Source organism: Hevea brasiliensis, chromosome 17 (genome assembly GCF_030052815.1).
Source record: "Hevea brasiliensis isolate MT/VB/25A 57/8 chromosome 17, ASM3005281v1, whole genome shotgun sequence".
NCBI lineage: Eukaryota > Viridiplantae > Streptophyta > Magnoliopsida > Malpighiales > Euphorbiaceae > Hevea > Hevea brasiliensis.
The window spans coordinates 7,384,248-7,405,409 of NC_079509.1; the positions used below are offsets into that span (position 1 = coordinate 7,384,248).

Below are 21,162 nucleotides of genomic sequence, written 5' to 3' on the forward strand. Positions count from 1 at the left end.
AAATATAAATTTTTTTATGTGGAGATTAAATTTTAAATTACATTTTTTTTAATTTTTAATTATTTGAATATTATTTTTATATTTTTTCTATTTAGAAATAATTTTTTTAATTATTTAAAAATTTAAAGAAATTGATTAATTTTTTTATGTATTGACAGATGACAGCAAAAAGAGAATATGAAGAGAAAAGTGTGGATAGAGAGAAAAAGAAACATGTTGAAAAAAAAAATAATTATAAAATTAAATAGTTAATAAAGTTAAATTACATAAATTAAGTAATGTATTTTTTAAAAATATAAAAGTTAATTAATTAATTTTATAAAAAATAAAGAGATTAAATAGCAAAATGGTCACTATCGACAAGTAGTAATTTTCCCTATTTTTGTTTGATCCATTTTTCAGTTTTTTTAACATGCATTCTTGCTCACAAACGCCAAGATAAACTCAGCGATTATTTTCCAAGTACCGGGGCTTTTAACCTTAAAACTAGCCAACATTAAAGTCCAGAATTCAATTCCTTTTAGGTTCAAATCTTATTAATACTAAATTAATTATATTTACATAATATTTAATTTTGTGTTTAATTTAATTTACAATATTTTATTGAATTATACAATTTTTAATTATAATTATCATAATTATAATATATTTAATTAAAAAGAAAAACCCTCCCAATGCTCTTCTAGATATAGCAACCACGGTGTCAAGAATCAAGACAAAAACAAAGAAAAATTAGTTAAAAAGCATCTGCATTGCTGTTGGAGTTGAAAAAAGAAAACGAAACTTTCATAATATATTAATTAGACCATTAAAAGTTATTTAAAATTAAAGTTAATAAATTTTAATTATAAAATTTTTAAAATAATAAAACTTTTTCATACTATAGTATTTTATTTTTTGAAAAATAATTTTTGACCCTAGAGATTGAAATCGTAACAGTATCGAGGGGAAAAATTCTGCAATTCTCTTAAATTAAAGGCAAGGTTGGCAAGTAAAAGATAGGAATCAGTGACAGAAGAAAAATAAGCTGAAATCACAAATATAAGTGTAAATAAGTTCGTAAATTATTCTTTCGACTTAAAAAAAAAAGCGTCCAAATCGAATCTACGTCATTCAAACAACTTAACTAGTCGAGATCTTCAGTTAAAAAACTAGTCGAGATCGGATTCGCGAGCCTAATAATTCATTTAATGATATGGTTATTTATATGGTAAATTTTACTTTGTTAGAAACAAAGAAATCATAGAATCTTCCTATAATTAAAAATGAATGTTAAATCATGCTTGTATTAAAGTTCTAGAAGTCATCGAGCCAATTGCCAAGCTCAAACTCTAAAATACCACATTCCACCAGAATAGCGTTTCTAGTTCTAAAAACTTGTTACTCAACTTGATCATGTAATCTTAATCTGAGTATTCATTTGGATTGTTTCTCAGTTTCAAATGAATGATCGATTTCCAAGTTTTATGGACAAACGCCAGCCCAAAATGCAAAAGATTTTTCAAAACATGCAGAACTGATAAAATTGTCACCGGCCCAAAGATACTACAATGAACAACCCTTTAACCAGGTCCAAAATAAAAAACAACCAAAATAGGGAAGCGATCATGCCAAGGCCAAAAATAATATATATCATTTCCCCCAAATACATCTTCACTCAAAGAAACCTCTCCTTCACCCTGTCCCAGCCAGAAGGATCCTCAAATTCTGCAACACGATTCATGAAAACATAAATCAACATATTACAATATAAAGATGAACTGTGTAATAATAAATTTCATGAAGTGCTTTTCATATGCATTACTGCTGGACAACCTAAATTGATAATAGGTGGAAGAATACCAAATAAAAGCTTCGCGATACTTACATATCTTGTTGAAGGCCACAATATCACAGCTCTGGACATGCTCATTCACTGGCTCAACTGTCAGATGTTCCTCAATGAGGTTGTCGACAGACACCAAGTCATCCACAATGGTTAGCATAATCTGCAATTTCTTTATACCATATCCAACAGGCACAAGCTTGGCTGCAAAACAATTTTCATTTAGGGCCAGAACTACAATACACAAATTATCAATTTTACTGCAAATAGATGAAATATCATTCCATCATTTGTAGGAAAAATGCAGCAAGGGGCAAATATAGTTGCCTAAAATAGCACAATATTATGGCAATATCTAACTATAATATCAATTAATCGTCCTCTTTCTTTCTTCCTGTTGGGAAAAAAAAGCTAAATTTTTGGAGAGAAGGATACTAGTGCAAGAAAACAAGCCTTTGAGAAGAATTCCATCATGATTAATAATCGCCACTGAGGTAACTAAAGAACTTACAGGCTCCCCAAAGCAGTCCTTCCATCTGAATGCTTCTAACTGCTTCCTCAAGCTTTTTCATGTCAGTCTCATCATCCCATGGTTTGACATCCAATAGAACAGATGACTTTCCAGCTGAGGAGAAAATCAGGGAAGTCATTTAGTAAGCATTAACAACCAATAGATTAGAGAGTCCAAAAGCAATGGAAAGGAAAATTTCAACTCCACTGTGATACAAAAAGAATTAAATTCGTAGAAGTCCAAAATAATCACTTATTGAAGCCTCACAAAGTGCAATGAAAACTTAGTTTCCAGCATAATCAGTAGAACTGGATACACTTACACTCTTTCTTTTTTGCAGATGCTTTGACAGCAGCCGCACGTTCTTCTGCAGCCTTCTTTTCCTCTTCAGTCTCTTCACCAAACAGATCCACATCATCATCATCATCGGCAGCAGCAGCCTAAAAACCATGTTATATTTTACACATTAGGCACCAATAAAAGAGTTCCACAGTTAGAAAGAGCAAAATTAATCACAAACACGATTACAATTTTCAGATAGCCCTAATTTGCTAACACAAAAATAAGAACACTGACTTTACAAGAAGAAACAATATGCTCCTCCAACAAATATTCTGATCCAATTAAATATTAATAAACTAAGTACAGGTTCACAGGCGTTTAAACATGGAGTCATAAACACTACAAGGGCCTCGGAAAAGAAATGCTTGCCTTTGAATCAGCAGCTGGAGGAGTTGCAATTGCCTCTTCTGTGATAGAAGCAAATCCCTCAACAGTGACTCCTGAACCTTCTGCAGATACACCACTGAAACAGAAGCCAAATCACATACAACAATGACATAGGTAAAAAAACCACCTTTCCTAGTGACAAGCAGCATGGGAACTTACGAAATCCTTAGGAGTGCATCAATATGGATGAACCACCGGGACAAATTCACGAATTCAGATGATGGAGCCTTTGGCAGAGCTGCATACACTGTAACATCATCTTTTGAAGCTTGGTACCTGAGAAGAAAAGGCATAAACAGAAATAGTCAATAAAAATTACTAACGGACTGTAATTTTTTTTTTTTTCAATAATATACCTTCCAAGACCAACTAAGACGGTAACAGGCTCACAGCTAAGTGACAACTATAAAATAACAATGTTGAACTTACCCAGTGATATAACTGCGAGTAAGGAGGTAGTCATCAAGTTTCTTGAGGCCAGCCGGTGAGACAAGATCATGGAATGCGACTGCCATTGCTAGCTAGTAGGTTTGGCTTGTTTCTAAAAGCAAAAGAGAAGGCAAATTAATAAACAGAAACTTCTAAAATCTGTAAGTTCCAGCAAAAGCAATAAATTAATATGCAATTTCATTGTCCAAATTATTTCTGCTCAGTTCAGCTGAGTTGTTAACATGTAACTAGAAGAACGAGAGAGGAATAAAGGAAATGCAATCAAACTTAAGCGCCGAATAATCTAAATATATGAATAAATAGCATCGGCTTGTTGAATTTATGATTAGGATAGTATCATTTCACTCGCTACCATTAACAGATCATTTCACTGAGTATGACCAGTAGAGTTAAATAAGTTTACTCACTGTCAATATAAAAAACCCAACTCCAATAACGATTGAATTCCCAAAAATAGACATCAAAACAACAACAAATCAGAAAACGGAGTTAAGCCAGCAAAGTTGCAGAGATCGTTCTTTCAACTCAAAACCGATAGCAATAGCCACGAATCACGATAAATAGAGATAGGTAGCCCGAAAAACACATACAACTAGTTGGAGAATAAGTAGATCTGTGCTCTTACCGGCGATAGAGATGCGCAGATACTCTTCAGAGGAAGTGGCACCCGCAAATGTCGGTCTAGGGTTTGCTCAGAAAAGCTGAGCCGCATGAATTTATAGCTGTGAGAATTCATCCGTTGCATCTTTGACTTACGGAACGGTAATTTATAATTAAATAATATGTTGTAATTCACAAAATTTAATAATTCGACACATGGCATTTACTCTATATAGAAATTAATTACTTTAAGATTTAATTTATCTCCATCAATATTAAAATTAAAATTTTTATTTTTTATCCATTTTATTTTTTAAAAAGTTATAATATTTTTATTCTTTTTTTTTTCTAATCTTTGATTAATATACACAAATTAATTTAAAATATAATATAAATTATTTATTAAAATTTAAAATTAGATATTATTTATATCCATTACTATTAAATAATTTATTTATTAATATTATAAAATAATTTTTTTTCATTTATTTTGAATATTGAGCATAAAGCCTGTTAAAACTTCTCACATTTTTATCTATTTATATCTATAATTTAATTATTTTATATATTTTAAAATTTATATAATTATTTTTTAATTATTTGTTATATTTTATTTTTCAAATCGATTATGTTTATGTTTACAATAATAAACTGGTTCTCAAAATTTTTTTGTCATATGCATAATTATAAATTATACTTTAAAACCTCAACATTTCTATAACCTGTATAAAGTTTGAAAATCAAATAACTAGAATAAAGAAACATAATATTAATAATATAAATTTTTTTAATAATTTATATAAAAAATAAATGTTGTTTTAAAAGAATACAAAATATTATATATGTCACGACCCAACCTATGGGCCGGACCGGCACTAGGACCTGGGCCAGCCTAAAGCCCCCGAGGCCCGTAGTAAGCCTAACTGTTCATTAACCCAACTCTAAGGCCCATTTGGGCCCAATATCAAGAAAACAAACGGACAGAGTCCGGCCATAAAATGGACTTACCAACGGGGAGTTTTCAACTCACCCGACCTGTAAACACAATATATAGTCAATTGGGGAGCTCAGCTCACCCTCCACATACTCATCAACATAATAATAAATGGGAGCTCAGCTCCCTCATCCAATCCATCAAACATGCATAGCATATTAAGTTTACAGGTCCCAAAATAATAATTTAGTTTACAGACCCAAATCAAATAACATTTCTAACACATGCGGAAATTCTAAGATTTAATAAGTTTATACAAACAGTAATAATTGACTTGCGAGGGAGAAAAGCAGGTTAACCAAAATAAAATCCTCCTGTAGCCTGAAAAAAATATTGAACAGGAGTAAGCGTTCGACTCAGAGAGTAAAATATCAATTTTAACCATAATCTCTATAACTATCTAGAACTAATGCACCTTGTAGAGTGAAATGCAACATCAACAACATTTTCACATCATAACATCAAAAAGGTAATTTGGAGCACTCACACACCCTGTAGTATCAATCATAACATATGGGAGCTGATCCCCTATACAGCTCTCTTAAATCCAACCTGGTGCCAGCGAATTACTCAAACTCGGACTTCCACTTAATAACCAAATCGAGGGTCCCAGCGAATTACTCAAGCCGTGACTACCCCTCGAAGGATCGGGTCCCAGCGAATTACTCAAGCCGTGACTACCCCTCGAAGGATCGGGTCCCAGCGAATTACTCAAGCCGTGGATCGCCTGGCCCCGTCCATAGTCCACACCACATCACACGCACGCCAACGCACGCACACTGCTCCAAATTACCACAACAACAACCATGGCACATCAACAGTTATGAATGCAACATAAATCGTGCCTAGAGTTTAACTACATAAATATATGCATATAAGTGATGCATGGGCATGCTGAACATATAATAATATCGAAATTACAATTAAAATTAATATTCTACTCACAGACTTGACGATGGTCACTGAGGCGGCGGAGGAAGAAGGTCATCGCTCACGACAATTTTATTACAATCATTTAATAAATTTGACTCAATACAAACAAAGAAAAAGACCAATACGTCCTAAGTCGTGCCGAAAATCCGGCAGAGTCTCCCCTATACCTAGGACCTACCCAACCTGCAAAAGAGCTCAAAACACACTCCTATATTCACAATCCATATGCCCACAACTCAATCACATCACACAGCCCCTCCTGGGCCCATCAAATCAGTCATCCATCACAATACGCAAAATTTCAATTTAGTCCTTATTATTGATCATTTTTGCAAAAACTGCCCAAACAAGCTCTAAAAATTATAAAACTTTGCCCCGCGGTCCTTAGCAATATTACTAAGCTATTGCAAAAAGAATCGTAATTTTCTAAGCTACCACGAATATTTTATGGATTTTTAATCATATTTAAGCACTAGAAAATTACGAAAAAATAAGGTTCGGGTTTAACTTTGCCGATTCCGACTTCGGGAACGCGCTCGAGACGTCTGACAATGGGGGGCTAGCCAAAACCTCGGTCCAATTCGGAGACTTTTCCGGTAACGGGTGCATGCGGCGGAAATTTGCGAACCGGTCAATCGCCGAATTTCCGCGAATCGAGGATACCTACACGAAGCCCATAACACGGGGGTTAGTACATAAATTTTTCAGAATTTTCTAAGCTCATTAAATGCTCGGAAAAACACTGCGGAGTTCCGTGGGACCCACCGAAAAACGGTGTCGGAAAAATTCGAAATTTATGTCGTTGCGAAGCTCTCGACGAATGGAGCGTGCTGGTGGCCTCGGTTTTCTCGTGGGATTCACGGTTTTCGAGAAATCTAGCCCAAAAATTGAAATGGGCTAAAATCTTCCCGAGCAAAAATCGGACAATCCGCTCGATGGATTTCGGCGTTCTTGGTGTCTATGGAAAGCTCTCGCCGAGTAGATGATTTTAGACACAAGACCCGGTCCAATTGGTGGCCGGATCGACGGGGGAAGTCGAAGCGGCGCGCGCCCGCAGGGGAGCGTTTCGCGCGTTCCGCGTTTAGGCGGCCCATTGGGAGGGTGGCGCCGGCCTACTGGGGTCAAGGTGGTGGCACCGGGATGGGGAGGAGAGAGAAACGAGAGAGAAAAGGGAGAGGGTCATCGCGCGCGGGAGGAAGGAGAAAAAGATAAGAAGACCGGTCCGATCTGGTCCGGTCCGATCCGGTCCGGTTCGATTCAGCCGGTTCGATTCGAAATACAAATTTTTGAATTTTTACTCTGCCTCGGGACCGAAAACGAGGTCCAAAAATTTCGAAAAAATTCCAAAAAACTCAGAAAAATACGTAGACTCCAAATATATTTTTAGTTTTGCCACGTGGTCTTTAAATTAATTTTTTAAAAATCATCAAAGTTTATATTTTCTGAAAATCGAACCCGTTTTTTAAAATCCGAAAAATCTAAAAAAATTTCTAAAATTTAAATAAAATTAAAATACCAAAAATGCTCATAAAATTTAAAATTTTGGGGTGTTACAATATAGAAAAAATAAATAATGAAAATTTGCCATTACTGATAAATATAAAAAAGAAAATTCAATTTTAGAGAAACAAACTTAAAATTAAAAAAAAAAAGAATAAAATGCATTTTCTTATTTAAAAAATTATTAATTATTAAATTTTTATATTTTTACCTCTTACTTTAATTATATGTTTATCTTTGACATGTAAGATATGTTTAGGATTGTTGTTGGAGTTAATATTAAAAAAAATATTTTTTAAAATATATTAATCGAAGAGTATTAAAAAAATTTTAAATAAAATTTGATAAATTTTAGTTATGAGAATTTTAAAATAATAAAATAAAATTTTTTAACTTATTTTTTATAACTACATCTAAAATAATATTTTTTTTTCTTGTTGTTAAATTTCTAGTTGTCTTCACTTTAATTTAGTAGGAGTTATTATATTTTATCTTTATCAGATCTCTCTCTTACGAGGGTTATATTTAGTTTTTCAATAAAAAAATATGATAATTGATTATGTTTGGTTGGAGAAAACCTACATTTCCTCCATTAACGTATAATAACTTAAGTTCATTTGTGTGTCATATATACTAAATTTTAGATAAATCTGAATAGCTATTTCTAATGTCACGACCCAACTTATGGGCTGGACCGGCACTAGGACCTGAGCCAGCCTAAAACCCCCGAGGCCCGTAGTAAGCCTAACTATTCATTAACCCAACTTTAAGGCCCATTTGGGCCCAATTTTCTGTCCGGCCACAAAATGGACCTTTCAACGTGGAGTTTTTGACTCACCCGATTTGTAAACAAAATAAATACTCAATTGGGGAGGTCAGCTTACCCTCCACATACTCATATCAACATAAAAATAAATGGGAGCTCAGCTCCCTCATCCAGTCCATCAAACATGCATATGATAATAATTTTACAGGTCTAAAATAACAATTTATATTACAGACCCAAATCAATTAAATATTTCTAACACATGCGAAAATTCTAGAAATTTATAGAATTACATAAACATGAATAAATAACCTGCGAGGGAGAAAGCAGGTTAACCTCAAAAATATACTCCTGTGGCCTGAAAAAAATATTGAACAGGAGTGAGCGTTCGACTCAGAGAGTAAAATATCAATTTTAACTATAATCTCTATAACTATCTGAAACTAATGCACCCTGTAGAGTGAAATGCAACATCAGCAATAAATTCACATCATAACAGCAAAAAGGTAATTTGGAGCACTCACACACCTAGTAATATCAATCATAATATATGGGAGCTGATCCCCTATACAGCTCTCTTAAATTCAACCTGGTGCCAGCGAAGAACTCAAGCCGGAATTTCGCTTAATAAACTAAATCGGGGTCCCAGCGAAGAACTCAAGCTGTGACTACCCCCGAAGGATCGGGTCCCAGCGAAGATCTCAAGCCATGACTACTCGTCCTATCCATAGTACACACCACATCACACGCACGCCAACGCACACACACTGCTCTAAATTACCACAACAACATCCATGGCACTTTAACAGTTATGAATGCAACACAAAACGTGCCTAGAGTTTAACTACATAGATATATACATATAAGTGATGCATGGGCATGCTTAAACATATAATAATAGTGAAATTACAATTAAAATTAATATTTTACTCACAGACTTGACAGCGGTCACTATGGCGGCTAGGCGGAGGAAGAAGGCTGTCCCGACTCACCTGACAATTACATTATAATTATTTAACACAATTGACTCAATACAAATTATGAAAAGACCAAATACGTCCTAAGTCATGCCGAAAATCTGGCAGAGTCTCCCTTATACCTAGGACCTACCCAACCTACAAAAGGACTCAAAACACACTTCTATATTCGCAACTCATATATCCACAATTCAATCACATCACACAACCCCTCCTGGGCCCATCAAATCAGTCATCCATCACAATATGTAAAATTTTAATTTAGTCCTTATAATTGATCATTTTTGCAAAAACTACCCAAACAAGCTCTAAAAATTCTAAAACTTTGCCCCGCGGTCCTTAGCAATATTACTAGGCTATTGCAAAAAGAATCATAATTTTCTGAGCTACCAAGAATATTTTATGGATTTTTAATCCTATTTAAGCACTAGAAAATTACGAAAAAGCAAGGTTCGGGTTTACCTTTGCCGATTCCGACTTCAGGAACGCGCTCGGGATGTCTGACAATGGTGGGGTAGCTAAAACCTCGATCCATTTCGGAGACTTTTTCGGTAGCAGGTCTGTATTTCCGAAAATTCACAGACCCGGACAACTGTTGATTTTCCACGAATTGAGGATACCTACACGAAGCCCACAACACGGGGGTTAGTATAAAATTTTTACGGAATTTTCTAAGCTCATTTAATACTCGAAAAAATACTGTGAAATTCTGTGGGACCCACTGAAAAACGGTGTCCGAAAATTTTGAAATTTATATCTCCGCGAAGCTCTCGACGAGTGGAGCGCTCTGGTACTCTCGGTTTTCTCGTGGGATTTACGGTTTGCGAGAAATCTAGCCCGAAAGTCAAAATGGGCTAAAACTTCCCGGGCAAAAATTGGACAAACCGCTCAATGGATTTCGGTGTTTTTGGTGTCTATGGAAAGCTCTCGACGAGTAGATGATTTTAGACACAAGACCCGGTCCAATTGGTGGCCGGATCTGTCGGATTTCGACCTGGAAGACGAAGCGGCGCGCTTGTACGTCGCGTCGCTTCGGGCGCCGTTTTCTGGCGTTCCAGGCCGTGGCCGGTGGGCTGGGACGGCTGGGGATGGGCGTCGGCGAGCTGGAGTGGCAGGGGAGGCGGCGTGGCAAGGGGAGGAGGGAGGAGAGAGAAAACGGGAGAGAAGGGGAGGGAGGTCGGGACGCCCGCTGGGAGGAGGAAGAAAAAGAAGTGAACTGGGGCCCTCTGTCAGATATTATGGAAGCCGAAACCCCATGTAATCTGACTATTTCTCGAATGTAGAGTCGGGCGTACTGTGCCACAGAATATGTAGTCTTCACAGGCAAAAAGTGAGCTGATTTGGTTAAGCGGTCTACAATTACCCATATGGAATCATATCCTCTCGTGGTACAAGGCAACCCAGTCACAAAATCCATAGTGATCATTTCCCACTTCCATTCTGGGATAGGGAGCTCTTGCAGCTTCCCTGACGGTCTCTGGTATTCAAACTTCACCTTCTGACAAGTCAAGCACTTGGACACAAAGTCTGTTATGTCTCTCTTCATGCCATTCCACCAGTAGCTATCTTTCACATCATGGTACAATGTATAGTGTGCCTCTTGCATGATTTCATTCCTGAGGTTGTCCACATCGGGCACACATATCCTAGAACCTTGCACTAGGGCGCCATCATTGGCAAATCCAAACTCACCACTTTCACCCTGCTGTACTCTTTCTATGATCTTCATCAATTGTTGGTCTCTGTGCTGGGAAACTTAACTCTGTCTCTCAAGTCTGGCCTCACTGAAAAATGAGCCAGCAATACCCCCTCATCTGAAAGATCTAGGATTAAACCTTGATCCATTAACTCATGTATTTCCTGAATCAATGGTCTCTTCTCTGCTGAAATGTGCGCCAAACTGCCAGAAGATTTTCTGCTCAAAGCATCTGCTACTACATTGGCTTTCCCAGGGTGGTACTGGATGGTGCAATCATAGTCTTTCAGAAGCTCCATCCATCTCCTCTGTCTCAAGTTTAAATCCCTCTGTTGGAAGATGTACTTCAAACTCTTGTGGTCGGTGTATATCTCGCACACTTCACCATACAGGTAGTGTCTCCAGATTTTTAGTGCAAAGATTACAGCCGCCATTTCCAAATCATGGGTGGGGTAGTTCTGCTCATGCCTCTTCAGCTGTCTTGAAGCATAAGCCACTACTTTTCCCCTCTGCATCAAAACACACCCTAGGCCAACTTTGGAGGCGTCACAGTACATGGTGTATCCTTCACCACTCATAGGTAGTGTCAACACAGGGGGGATGGTTAGACACTCCTTAAGCTTCTGAAAGCTCTTCTCACAGTCATCTGTCCAAATGAATGGAACATTCTTCTGAGTTAACTTAGTTAGGAGAGCCGCTATCCTGGAAAAATCTTGCACAAAACGCCTATAGTAGCCAGCTAAACCCATAAAACTTCGCACCTCAGTGACTGTTGTAGGCCTAAGCCAATCAGTTACAGCTTCAATTTTCTTGGGATCCACTTGAATGCCATCACTAAAAACCACGTGTCCCAAGAATGAGATGCTTTATAGCCAAAATTCACATTTCGAAAATTTGGCATATAGCCGGTGCTCCCTCAACGTCTGCAACACCATCCTCAAGTGCCACACGTGTTCTTCCTCGGTCTGAGAGTATACCAAAATGTCATCTATGAATACGATGACAAAATGGTCCAAAAACGGCTTAAACACCCGTTTCATCAAGTCCATGAAGGCTGCTGGTGCATTACTGAGTCCAAAAGACATCACCAAGAACTCATAATGACCATATCTTGTCCTGAATGCCGTTTTGGACACGTCCTCATCCCTGATTCTCAACTGATGGTAGCCTGACCGCAGGTCTATCTTGGAAAAGAATCTAGCCCCTTGGAGCTGATCAAACATATCATCGATCCGAGGAAGTGGATACTTGTTCTTCACAGTCACCTTGTTCAGCTGTCTGTAGTCAATACACAACCTTAATGACCCATCTTTCTTTCTTACAAATAGCACAGGAGCGCCCCAGGGTGAAGTGCTCGGGCGTATGAAACCCTTGTCCAAAAGCTCCTGTAGTTGCTCCTTCAGCTCTTTCAATTCTGCTGGTGCCATCCTGTAAGGTGGCATTGATATGGGGTTTGTACCCGGCACAATATCAATGCAGAACTCTATTTCCCTTTCCGGTGGCAATCCTGGAAGCTCTTCAGGGAAGACATCCATGAATTCTCTGACAACAGGAACATTTTCCTTGCTGACGCCTTCTACAGATGTATCTCTCACCAATGCCAAATACCCTTGGCATCCACGCCTCAACATTTTTCTAGCACTAATTGCTGACACCAAGTTATATGGAGCCACGCTCCTGTCACCATCAAAGCTAAACTCTTCCACACCGGGTATGTGGAAATACACCTTTTTGTTCCTGCAGTCTAAGGTGGCATAATGAGTTGCCAACCAGTCCATTCCCAAAATTACATCAAAATCAATCACTGGTAGAGGAACCAAGTCTGCTGGGAGGATCTTTCCATCCACTACTACTGGGCTACCCGGAAAAATCATATCTACATCTATGTTGTCACTAAGTGGGGTAGCTACCGACAAAGGACATTCTAAGGTTGTAGGGTTTCTACCCAACCTCATGGAAAACACAGGGGAGACAAATGAGTGCGTAGCACCCGGATCTATCAAAACATGAGCCTCATAGGAACAGACCAGAAGAATACCTGCTACAACTGCATTTGAAGCTTGAGCATCCTGGTGGGTCAGGGTGAAAACCCGAGCTTGACCCCTACCCTGAGTGGCAGAACCCTGATACTGACTTCTATCTCCTGATCTACTTCCAAATCCACGTCCCCCTTGTCCTCAGCCTTGTTGGCCACTAAACTGACTGCCTGCTATGCTAGAAGCACCCGGATACAATTGGCGAGGAACATTTGCAACAGAACCCTGTGACCCCATCTGTGGATCACTGAACACGGGGCATTCCCTAGCAAAGTGACCTGGTTGGCCACACCTGAAGCATACTCCTGAACCCATCAAACAAGGTCCTGAATGTCCTCTTCCACACTGTGCACAAGGTGCCAAGGAGGATCCTGAACCAGACCCATAACTGCTATACCCCGAACTGTGACCACTGCTAGATCCGTACCCTGGTCTGAATCCTCGGGATTTGTGTCTAAAACCACTCTTCTTGTTCCTACTTCTTCCTCTGAAATTACTCTGGCCACCACTATCTGGAGCACCCATATGGGGAGCACCTAAAGATCCCTCTGCTCTGTTTTTCTTTGCTCTTCCGCTGTCATCTGCAGCATAGCTAATCTCTATCTGTCTGGCTCGATCAACTACCACATCAAACGACTGATCAGACATCATGGCCAGGTTTGCATACCTCCTGTCAAGCCCCTTTAGGAGCCTCTTCACCTTCATAGTTTCTGTAGCAACTGCTGTAGGGGCATACCTGCTCAACTCAAGAAATTCTGTAGCATATTCATCTACAGACCTGCCATTCTATCTTAAGGCCTCAAAGGCCCACTGCTTTTGATCTCTGAAGCTTTCTGGCACAAACCGATTGATGAACAGTTCCACAAACTGAGTCCACGATAAACCCTCCATCCGAGGTAACACGTAGTCCTTCATCCATTGTCTAGGCATAGGCCCCATGACATGCTGTATACACTCTATTAGTCTTCTATTAGTCAACTGCAATTCTGTTCCTGCTTGTCTGCAGGAATCCAAAAACCGATATGCATCGTCTGACACATCATAAGTACCAGGCACCAATTTCTTGAAATTGATGATCTGTTTGTAAGGTTCCACTCTTGGTGCGGTGGACTACTGCTGCTGTGGAGGGTGGACCATATACTGCGCCATCATATCAATGGTCCTCTGCAAACCAGCTAGAGTAGCTGCCATGGGGTCCATGGGACCCTTTGCCATAAAAGACTGATCCTGAACTGTTGGCAGCTTCTCTTCTACTTGAGCAGCTCTAGGCCTCCTACCCCGCCTCCTCGGGGCAGGCGCCTCATCTTGTGCTGACACCTCGTCAGGCACATCTGGTTCTCAGTGCGATGGCAGCCTCTCACCTTCTACGCATTTTCTGAAATTCAAAGACATTAGCCCACAAAATTCAAAATTACTCATTACACAGCTCTATAGACTCATATTTACACACAATATATGAAGCAGTAACTAGAAGCAAAGATGACAATGCAAGACGAATGTGGACCCTATTTTCCGCATGTGACTCCTATTAGACTCTTTCCAATATTTTAGACAAGCATTCCCTAAGAATCTGGAGCCTAAGCTCTGATACCACAATTGTCACGACCCAACCTATGGGCCGGACCGGCACTAGGACCTGGGCCAGCCTAAAGCCCCCGAGGCCCGTAGTAAGCCTAACTATTCATTAATCCAACTCTAAGGCCCATTTGGGCCCAATATCAAGAAATCAACAGGACGGAGTCCGGCCATAAAGTGGACCTTTCAACGGGGAGTTTTTGGCTCACCCGACCTGTAAACAAAATATATCATCAATTGGGGAGCTCAGCTCACCCTCCACATACTCATCAGCATAAAAATAAATGGGAGCTCAGCTCCCTCATCCAATCCATCAAACAGGCATATCATTATATGTTTACAGGTCCAACATGATAATAATATTACAGACCGAAATCAAATAAATACTTCTAACACATGCGGAAATTCTAGGAGTAAATAAAATTACACAAACATTGATAAATAACCTGCGAGGAAAGGAAGCAGGTTAACCTCAAAAATATCCTCCTGTGGCCTGGAGAAATATTGAACAGGAGTGAGCGTTCGACTCAGAGAGTAAAATATCAATTTTAACCATAATCTCTATAACTATCTAAAACTAATGCACCCTGTAGAGTGAAATGCAACATCAACAATATTTTCACATCATAACATCAAAAAGGTAATTTGGAGCACTCACACACCCAGTAGTATCAATCATAATATATGGGAGCTGATCCCCCTATACAGCTCTCTTAAATCCAACCTGGTGCCAGCGAAGAACTCAAGCTGGACTTTCGCTTAATAAACCAAATCGGGGGTCCCAGCGAAGAACTCAAGCCGTGAATACCCCCCGAAGGATCGGGTCCCAGCGAAGAACTCAAGCCGTGACTACCCGTCCTATCCATAGTCCACACCACATCACACGCACGCCAACGCACGCACACTGCTCCAAATTACCACAACAACATCCATGGCACTTTAACAGTTATCAATGCAACATAAATCGTGCCTAGAGTTTAACTACATAAATATATGCATATAAGTGATGCATGGGCATGCTTGAACATATAATAATAGTGAAATTACAATTAAATTTAATATTTTACTCACAGACTTGACAACGGTCACTGTGGCGGCTGGGCGGAGGAAGAAGGCTGTCCCGGCTCACCTGACAATTACATTACAATTTTTAATATAAATGACTCAATGCAATCAAGAAAAGACCAAATACGTCCTAAGTCGTGTCGAAAATCCGGCAGAGTCTCCCCTATACCTAGGACCTACCCAACCTGTAAAAGGGCTCAAAACACACTTCTATATTCACAATCCATATATCCACAACTCAATCGCATCACACAGCCCCTCCTGGGCCCATCAAATCAATCATTCATCACAATATGTAAAATTTCAATTTAGTCCTTATAATTGATCATTTTTGTAAAAATTGCCCAAACAAGCTCTAAAAATTTTAAAACTTTGCCCCGCGGTCCTTAGCAATATTACTAGGCTATTGCAAAAAGAATCATAATTTTCTGAGCTACCACGAATATTTTATGGATTTTTAACCCTATTTAAGCACTAGAAAATTACGAAAAAGCAAGGTTCGGGTTTACCTTTGTCGATTCTGACTTTGGGAACACACTCGGGACGTCTGACAATGGGGGGGTAGCCAAAACCTCGGTCTAATTCGGAGACTTTTCCGGTAACGGGTTTGTCTGTGTCACACCCTACCCCTCTGTAAGGCATAACATGATCCCGTAGTATACCTAATGAATTACCAACTCCATCTACTGATAACCCATTAAATATACTACAAGGGATTTTAAAAAACTTTTCTTACTTCTTTTACAGTGGTGAGCACTATTTACAGGTGTTAAAAACTTTTTTGATATGAAGTGATAGAACTAACACATTTGAATTATTTGGAATTTCTGTAAAAATTTTGGCAGAATGCCATCTGTATTTTGGATAAAACCGTTCTTCAGAAAACCTGTAAAAAGCACTTCAATTATTTTATGAATCTCAACTCCAACATTTTTCTCAATACAACATATTTCTCAACTCAAATCCACAGTGATTTTTCAAAAGCTGAGATATGGGAAATATAATACAAATTTTTACAAGTCAAAATAACTCATAATTATTTTACAACCTCAAGTTACAATTTGAATTTACAACTGCTCAAACCAAAACAATATGTACATACAGTGGTCATACATTACAGTACAAAATGCAAAAAGCGGTATACTCGTTATACCCGAAAAATCTCTCACTGGAGGTACTAGCAGCCTAGTCTGCTGCCCTATCTGTCTGTCTACCTGCATGACAATAAAAAGCTATCGCTGAGACAATGTCTCAGTGGTGCACAACATTTACCAAATACAACTTTAAATCACAACTCATAAACCATATAAATAGTGGATACGTAAAACCATAGTTAAATTCAAGACAATGAATGTCATAAGGAATTTAAACTCCAATTCACAATTTATCAAAATTCATAATAACACAATTTAGTCAAATAGTTTAAGAATACCGTATTGCCAATTCATACACAATTTGATCAAATAACTGAATAATATCATTTTGTAAATCAATAACACAATTCGATCAAATAACTGAATAATATCGTTTTGCAAATCAATAACATAATTCGATCAAGTAACTGAATAATATCGTTTTGCAAATCAATAACATAATTCGATCAAGTAACTGAATAATACAATGTTGCCAATCAATAACACAATTTAGGTCATGACACAAATTTTTCCATATATGCCGTGTTGTACACCACGACAAGACATACTCACCCCAATAATCGAAATCAATGAGGGAGGAAGCTAGCTATCTAATGAGTACTCATCCACACTCACCTCAGACTGATAAGTCAAAGAGGGAGGAACATAATCATACTCACCCCAGACTAATAAGTCAAAGAGGGAGGAATAATCACACTCACCCCATTAATGGAGGAGGAACATAGTATCGGTGTCATGCCAATTGTGAGTCAAAACAATTCCAAACATTTTATTCAAATGATCCGTAAGAATCCAATAAATTTCCAAAGTTATAATTTCATTCACAAAATGGCAACACAATTCGTAATTCACTTCAATTTCCACAAAAACCATTTACAGTGCTTTTCAATCAATAAGTATCCATCAATATCATTCAAACAATTTTTCACAGTTTCAAACCATTCACAATGTTTTTCAATCAATAAGTGTCCACCAAACACATTTCCACAATTTAAAACAATAATATACAAGTAGTCATAATTTATTTCAATTGAAAATAATTCAAAAGAAATAGTTGTTGTGCACAAACACAATTTAAAACAATAATATACAAATAGTCAATATTTATTTCAATTGAAAATTCAAGAGAAATAGTTGTTGTGCACAAACCTCGATATTTGTCTCTGGTTTTGACTCGGTAGTATTTCTTTCCCTTTTCTTTGAGTCCTTGTTAATCAAAAACACAATTTGAAGTGTTTCAGTGCTAATTTAATTTGCCTCTAACGATGGTGTTTAGTAAATAATGCCTCGAACTCAATTATTCACTTAATCACCTAATATACCACCCTCGTTGCGCTTTTAGGTAAATTAGGTTTTAGTGTCGTTAATATGTCACATTCGATAGGGTTTTAGGTTTGGTACGTTTTGCCAAACTCGTTTCCTTGTTTAGTGCATTTTAATGCAACTTCTTTGGATTTCGGGATCTGGTTTGACCTAGCCGGACGGCCTAGTTCCCTCGGTTTTGGGCTTCGGTCAAAACTACAAACTTGTAGATCTATGTCTTATTGCACGCGGGCAAAATTTTTAGGTCAATCCGAGTTAAGTAGACCAAGTTATGGTCATTACACTATTGCTGGTCAAATGGTATCAATTTAGGTCAATTTTTGGTCAATTTGGTCAACTCTGGTTCGGCCAGTTTTGGACCCGAACTTGTGCAAGCTTTTGACTTGCTTATGGTCATTTCTGGGCTTTGGTATCTTCATAAGACTTGTAGGTATGGGTCTTAACTATTCATGGTTAAAATTTCAGGTCAATTGGACCTGTTTTGAGTGAGTTATGGCCTAAACACTCACTGCTGCCCAAATGGTCAGTTTTAGGTCTCAAGTGTACCTAATCCGAATTGGTCATTTTCACATCACCTTGCAAGCAGAATTTTGGTATGTTCTCTCAATGAAAGTTGGCACATTTTGTGCCTAGTTTCACCTCCAATTGGTCTCATACCAATTGAGGTTACACATTTAAAGTTATAGGTCTATTTGCACACTGTCCTCTATGTGTCTTTCAAACCCCAATTCAAACACACATTTAACTTGCTCTACCTTAAATCCCCATACCCAATTCTGATGTTATACCATTCCATATTCATTTATCACTTCTTACTATGGTCAATTTGGACAGAATACAAACATTCTCAATACATCAATTACAACCCTAAACCACAAAGTCCAAATTTAGCAATATATGTACATAATTACACCTAATCATTACATATAATTTCCACTACTAATTTACATACACATTCATCAATTCTTCTATGTCAACATTCTGCCAATACTTCCATCAATACATACAATTATTCAAGGGTCCCCAAGCTGACGAAAACCTTCTTCAACATCAAAGTGCCCTACAATTTACCAATTCCCATCCAAGTGCATAAATCACCATATATATGTGAAATAATCCTCTAGGATATTAAATCACCATGATCAACATTATTTCTCATCAATTATATGCATAAATATCTCATCAAAAACGTGACTCCATGGCTGTCCAAAATGAAAACAACAATAACTCTTCAAACTCAAAATTTTCCTTCACAAAACCAACACCCATAACATGCACACAAAACTTAACAAAGCTATCTTCAAAATTATGGACTTACCTTATGCTTGGAGCTTGTTAAACCTTGCTTAAACTTCTCAAATTTAGTATCAAACTCTTCCTTGTGATGAGTAGACAAAGTTTCATGAAGGAACCCAAGTGAATGGAGTTGAAATGGAGGGATGGATCAAGCTTGCATGAAAATGTCCATGGAGTTTCCTCTCCCTTCATTCACGGCAACTTTGGTACAATGGAGAAGATGAAGTTTCTGCCTTGGATAATGGATGTACACCTGCCCCACTATGTCTTTAGTTTATTCCTTTAGTGGCCCACTCACATTATTTAACCATATTATAAGTTTAATGTTTTATTTACACCATTTCCACTCCATTTTTGGCTATTTATTTTAGGTACCACTAAACAAATTTTTCATTTCATTTTCTAAGTGTAATATTATTTATTTTTAATGGAAATTTAGGTCAAAAGACAATTCGGGATGTCAAATGACCATAATACCCCTGTTCGGGTGGCATTCCCGATTTTTCGGTAACACCGAGTTTTGTCCGTTTTTCGATTTCTCACTTTTCTTTGTACTAATTATTTAATTTTTCTTTGATCTTTCTAATGATATTTATTCTTCAATAAGGTTCTATTTAAGTCCAAAAAATGTTTTCCAGGGTTCCATGATCCGAGAGCTAGTCAACGGTCCACTCGTGACTTCCGGTCTGATCACCATCGCTAGGTTTCGGCTCACTTATTCGGTTACATTTCTTTGCTATGATTTTCCTTTGTTTTTCTTGTATTTTCTTTTTTGTATTTCATTATTTATGTCTCCTCTCTCATAACAAGGTGTGGTTCTAGGCATCCTAGCTGTCCTGGACAAAGACTGGTCACCAAAGCAATGACGCACTCTAGAACTTAGGGTGTTACAATTCTCCCCCTTAAATAAATTTCGTCCACGAAATTTTTACCCGATAACCATCTTACAATAGTCATACGTTTATTTCTCCTTTCTATATGATCGTAAGACTTTTAACAATCTAATACAATGTTTAATTTGTTTGGATAACACCAATCTCCTCTTACTATTATCTTTGTCTAATATTTTGGTTCACGTTGCTCCTTGAATGACCCTTGAGGTCATGTTAGAATCATTCATCAGTCATTGGTCCTCGACCATTCTAGTCCATAGTCTTCCTCACATTTGTAATATTTCTTTGTTACACATGAATCAAGCATTCAATTCTCTACTTTCATAACTCTTTTTATCTCACAATATTCTATAACTTACTTCCTTTTGTCTGAACTATAACCTTCGATATTTTAACTTTTGAGTTTTAGATCCCTAAGTAGGATTTTCAAACTTATTTCTAACAATTAAATTGTCATGGCATAACTATACCAAAGCAGGATGCCGTTGGCAACTATTCTTATCTAGGTGTACTATCGGGTAGTACGTAGCTCTACACAATAATCTCAAGTCGATCAGTGTCTGCGACTTCGTATAAACATCAAGAACATTGCATAGTTACTACGATACATCCCAATAGATCAAACTTTGTTATCTTTTATTCTTTTTGAATTCAACGATATTCGAATCTTATTCGATTACAATATCCATTAGCAATTTCTAACATAACCTCCTTGCCCTCATCTAGAGCAATTCCATTCTTGCATCTTACATTTACGTCCTCTTGCCTTACATTAAGTAGGCTCGCCAATTAGCTTATAATTTTATGGTGTGTCACAAATACTTTTCGATAAACTCTTC

At 37.6% G+C, this 21,162-nt stretch overlaps 1 protein-coding gene across 2 annotated transcripts in view; it reads right to left on the reverse strand.

The window, feature by feature from the left end:
• LOC110665264 (elongation factor 1-delta 1) overlaps positions 1-4,276 on the reverse strand; it is a 30,153-nt gene extending 25,877 nt beyond the window's left edge. The window contains exons 1-8 of one of the 2 annotated variants that reach the window (XR_009145802.1): positions 4,141-4,234; positions 3,495-3,606; positions 3,225-3,341; positions 3,048-3,141; positions 2,659-2,776; positions 2,337-2,450; positions 1,868-2,029; positions 1,650-1,707 (exon numbers count right to left, since the gene is read on the reverse strand). Coding sequence is in view for 1 of the 2 variants with exons in the window: in XM_021825296.2 (XP_021680988.2) it covers positions 1,706-1,707; positions 1,868-2,029; positions 2,337-2,450; positions 2,659-2,776; positions 3,048-3,141; positions 3,225-3,341; positions 3,495-3,580 (693 nt within the window). In the remaining variant the exon portion in view is untranslated. Of the gene's footprint in view, positions 1-1,497; positions 1,708-1,867; positions 2,030-2,336; positions 2,451-2,658; positions 2,777-3,047; positions 3,142-3,224; positions 3,342-3,494; positions 3,607-4,140 lie in introns of those variants that run through there. The other variant, XM_021825296.2, reaches the window with a different exon arrangement.
• Between the last annotated feature and the right edge of the window lie 16,886 nt (positions 4,277-21,162).